The sequence below is a fragment of the Choristoneura fumiferana genome, chromosome 8 (assembly GCF_025370935.1).
Source record: "Choristoneura fumiferana chromosome 8, NRCan_CFum_1, whole genome shotgun sequence".
NCBI lineage: Eukaryota > Metazoa > Arthropoda > Insecta > Lepidoptera > Tortricidae > Choristoneura > Choristoneura fumiferana.
Genome location: NC_133479.1, coordinates 15,241,152 through 15,246,246, shown reverse-complemented (window position 1 = coordinate 15,246,246; position 5,095 = coordinate 15,241,152). Strand labels below are relative to the sequence as shown.

The window sequence follows — 5,095 nt, the reverse complement described above, 5'->3', positions numbered from 1 at the left end:
AAATAGGAGCGATGTGTGGAATTCATCCAGCGGATAGATAGATTAACTGTCATACTGACAAGAATCCTTTTCAATTTCAAGTTACTTCATTTGAATAGAAAAAATCTGTTTCAGATTTCAATCCAAACTTACAAACGAAACAATGAGATATCGTTCGGAAAGTTATATTTTCGTAGGTACTATTTAAGACTAATATGAATTGTTTGCTTCCTCAGGTTTTCTATTGTGCTATAATAGTACATTGTTGTAGAGGCTCGAAAGTAAGCAATAGACGAACGAGTTAGTTTGAAAGCCGACCCGAAGGGGAGGCTTTCGATAGTACGAGTTCTAGGTATTGTACTTTTGGCCGAGACTTAACATTGTGCTTTTTACGATCACTACGAGGAAAAAAAAATGGACAAAAAACAAACAATAAGAGTCCAATGACTGCGTTGCTCCCGCCGCGTGACACTCTTTACCAGCCCGGATAATACGGACATGGAAATACCTACCCGTTTTTTCTTGTACACGCCCATAGAAACTCATGCCGGTTTGACGGGTGTGTACACGAATTTAATCGGGTCGGTATTTCAATTTCGGTATTATCCGGGCCGGTAAATAGAGTCACCCCTCCCGCCGATTTTTAACCGACTTCAAAAAAGGACGAGGTTATAGTTTCTCTTGTGACTTTTTTTTTAAAACGAGTGTGTTCTCAGGGGCCGGTACGCCAACACATATTTAAAAAATCAAAACGTCATCCTCGTCCTGTCCGACCTGCTGCGATGCTGTGACGTTTTTTCATACTTAAAAATTCAAGCATTTTGTGCATATTATGCGTTTAAGAAAACAAAACATCTCATAAAAGTCATGAATGACGCATTTAATCAATGGTCACTGGTCGATTTAATTTTACATGCACCAGACCATTACGTTTGATGTCCAATTGTCGTTTCAGCACGGCGGGAATGAGATTCAGAAATTATATTCTAAAAAGTCGTATCGTATTATGTAATACATATTATTGATACAACCTGTTTTCGTAATGTGTTACATTGTTGTCTTGTTTTGCGAGCCATAAATGAGTCAGCTGTTAAATGTACATATATAGGCAGTTTCGGGTACTGAATTTAGGTTATCTATAGTCACATTTTCGAGCAGTGTCGTGAGAAATTATTACCAATAATTGGAGTAAATGCATAAAATATAATCTGGGAAATCAATGATTCCGTTAATATGTACTTACCTAAAACTTTTTTTGCGATGACAACAATTCCTTTGTTTACGAAGTTGGCATTAAGTTCCGGAACCTTACAGTAACCTTACAGTAATTACCTTACAGTAGGTAAGTTTTCCAAATTCAGAGCTATAATCTCTGATTGCATTCAAAGCTTAAAAAAGACCATTACGAAAGGTTTATAGTCGAAAACCCAATTCCAATCTTAACACTCGAATCGATTGGAATTGAACAAAATAGAGATTGCTTTCACGATAATGAAAGAGGCTTAAAAAGGGTCCAGAAAATGTCCAGGAGGCATTAGGAGGAGTCGTTACTGCTAGTACATTTTACAATCAGAAAAAAAAACATTCTGTTCCGGTCGGTTTCAAAATGATTGGATTACAGTTATAATAAAAAATAAATAATAAAATAAATATCATGGGACACTTGACACCAATTGACCTAGTCCCAAACTAAACAAAGCTTGTACTATGGATACTAGGCAACGGATAAACATACTTATATAGATAAATACATACTTAAATACATATTAAACATCCAAGACCCGAGAACAAACATTCGTGTTATTCACACAAATATCTGCCCCGGCCGGGACTCGAACCCAGGACCTCAAGCTTCGTAGTCAGGTTCTCTAACCACTTAGCCATCCGGTCGTCATGTTCGCCGTTATGTTCCTGATATTAGAAGAAAGAAAGAAAGAAAAGTTTATTTTGGCTCCAAAAGTACCACCTAAAACTAAGACTAGAACTAGCACTAAAACTATGTTACTAGGTGACACGGCAGGATACCAAAAAGGGTCTCCACTCAGCATATTAAAATGTCCAACTATGTCCAAGTGCACATGGGCTAATTTTAATCAGTTAATTATTGAAAATCTAGTACAAAAAGTTGTGTGCTGCTAGAAAAACTAAACAATTAAATGCACAGGACTTCCTCATGTTGCGTTTTTGTAACATGCGGCATATTTCATTAGGCTAAAAGAGATAAAAAGCAGCAAGATACTAGCAGTTTTTTGTCAACGGAGAGATAATACTCTGATAAGAAATCGAAACACTTTTATCACTGGAGTTGTTAGTAAAGTTCACGGTGATCAAGTGTTCAGTTGTTTCCGATAGCTGAAGTGAATAAAAACTTAAAACAAAATTAAGTGAAAATGGGTAAAATTGATTTATTAGATGTTTTTAACGGTCTCAAATTCGATGAAGTGATCGTAGACACAAAAAAAGCACATGAATATTTAGAGTTACATAATTTTGAATTTAGCAGTTTAAATTTTACTGCAGACGAAACTTACGTTATTAATGATGTCAATGGGATTAACATACATTGCGCAAATTTATCGGAAGCCTTATTACTAAAAACTTCACCACCGTCGCCACCATGGACGACAGTATACGAAAAATATAAAAATCTTGCTGCAGAAATCGAAAAAAATATGAATTTGTTTTGCCAACTTGAATGGCTCATTAGAAAAATAAATGTTGAAGACACTAAGCGCAGCTTGAACTTGATTATAAAAAACCTGTTTCATGCAAGCAGGGATATGAAAGCAGCATACATACAAGAAGAAATTATTGTTATGCAGAATAATACACCTTTACTAGTGCTTGGCTTTATGGCTCAAATATTTAAAATGTGTGATGATCCAATAATCTTGGCTACGACAAAAACAGGTATTGTATGTCACCTGCTCACTGAATTGTGCTTAAAAGTTGGGTGGAAAGTACAATTGATCATTGTTGAGAATATCGAAAATGTTAAAGAGTTAAAAGCAGATGATGGCGACCGTAGGGTGTATCCAAACTTATTCAATGGTTTACTTCCTGAAGCTACTGGTGTTGTAACTGACCGATCAGACCTTGACTCTGCTGTGGATGTTTTTATAAATACTGGGAGTCACCCAATCCCTCTGACACGTGTTCTTGTTCAAGAAAGTGTTTTGGAGGAATTTAAACATATTATGGCTTGGAAATGTAATTTGAGCTACCCAAAAATTAATAGCCTGAGCGATAACGTAGATCAGCTAAAACCAAAATGCACAGATGTAATAGTGTTTGGCACATTTTACAACGCCAAGGCGTTTTTATTCAACTTTGTTGGAAAAACAAGCGACGTGACGGCCGACAAAACACAAGTTGTATTTGTTGAAGCTTACAGAACTATCAAAGACTTATTAATTCTTATCAATAGCCATAAACAACTCTGTCTATCAGTTTGGGCTAGTGGCCTTTCAGAAGCCAATGAAATTGTTTTGAATTTAGATGTGCCCATTATATGGGTAAATGATTATTGCAATTTCAATGGTCCTGATGAAATTTCAAAAGCCATTTATAAGCGGATAGATTCGTTGGATATATCCGTAAATTGCAATCACTCAATTGAAAAAATGATGAAAAAGCAAGAAAATTGGTCCAAAAACAGTTTTACAGCACGTTGTGATATAATTGTTAGAGTCATTAAAAGCATTAATAGCGGCTTAGGGGATAAAATAGAACTTGACATGGCTGATTGGAAAATACATAACTTCATCGCAGTTGACGATAAGACTATGGTTTTAGGCTTTAATGTGCCCGACAAAGTTGTGATTTATCATACAGTTGGCACTGTAGCAGTTCCATCGCCAAGTTTCGATAACATTATTAGAGCGCTTATAAATGGAAGTGGAGTCATAATTGCTTCGGAACCAAAAAACGAGGAAGAGATTTTTATTGCTTTCGAAAAAGAAGGTGTGCCGATCGCATTTCAAGAATCTGATAATGACTCGAATGCTTTGGAAGTTCGCGTACCTCTTGGAGATAGTTGGTGCTTCCATACAAAAGTACTTTGGACCAATTTCGGGACTACTTTTGCAAATTAATATTTCCATATTATTTATGTAGGGACTGATACTGTTTTGTCGCATTGATGTGAATGTTCAAAATTTGTAATGTAAGACATAATACTTTCAAAAAATAAAAATTGACGCTTATTATTTCTTTTTTTAACATTCTAAATGCGAGCCTTGGGCATCCAATAAGATAGGTTAAAATCCCCAGTAATAACTAAGAATTATATTTCTATTAACCCATCTGTCAGGTCGTCTATTTGTAGTTTATGGACCGTAAGGTCGCCTTTATACTGTGAGTTTTACTTACGTAAGTCAGTTACGTAAGCGACTTACTCTAAAATTCCAAATGTTAACACTCTTTGTAAGCGATTAACTGTAATTTCTTACTACTTACGTAAATTGGAAAATTACTACTCTAAACGTGTTCGAGTTTGCTTATTCAAGCGTCTCACAGCTTATCGAACTAAATTGATAAGTTGAGAAGTTACAGATAAGCAGAGCCAGGAATTTTCACAGCATTTTTGATCTGTCACGGTGACTTCTAACGTATCCACTCTACTAATAAACATTTATTAGCACTGCAACAGATTGAATATGAAATTGAATTATGAAATAAGAAAATTGTTTATTATTCATTGTTTTCATTGCATAATGCATATTTATGTCTATTTCACATTTTCAATTGCTTAAAAGTTAATAGATGAGATGAGATTACTGCAATGTTCTGCCGTCAGAATGCATCACTAGCACAAACCGTAAACAGTTTTTTGAATGTCTTAAATGTCCGTAGGGTGCCATAATCTCATATTATTACTATTTTTTTTAATGTAGTCCTATCCTTACTATCGATGTAAATAATATCATTTTATGTTGTTTCTAATAAAATATGTCATGATCCTGTGCCCTTAGTGTAAGTTTTCGGTTACAAAATACGTCTCGATCGCATTCGCGTTAAAATCTCAATTTGTACGGAAACACGAACATCGCAAACGTTCCACTAGAGGCGCTGTTCGTGTTTGCATACAAATTGAGATTTTAACGCGAACGCGATC

The 5,095-nt window shown here is 35.4% G+C and overlaps 1 protein-coding gene across 1 annotated transcript; it reads left to right on the top strand.

Moving 5' to 3' along the window:
• The first annotated feature begins 1,171 nt into the window (after positions 1-1,171).
• LOC141430629 (uncharacterized) lies at positions 1,172-4,187 on the top strand. The gene has a single exon (XM_074091428.1). It carries the CDS (start codon positions 2,370-2,372, stop codon positions 4,071-4,073), a length of 1,704 nt encoding a protein of 567 aa, XP_073947529.1. The 5' UTR covers positions 1,172-2,369; the 3' UTR covers positions 4,074-4,187.
• Positions 4,188-5,095: the final 908 nt, after the last annotated feature.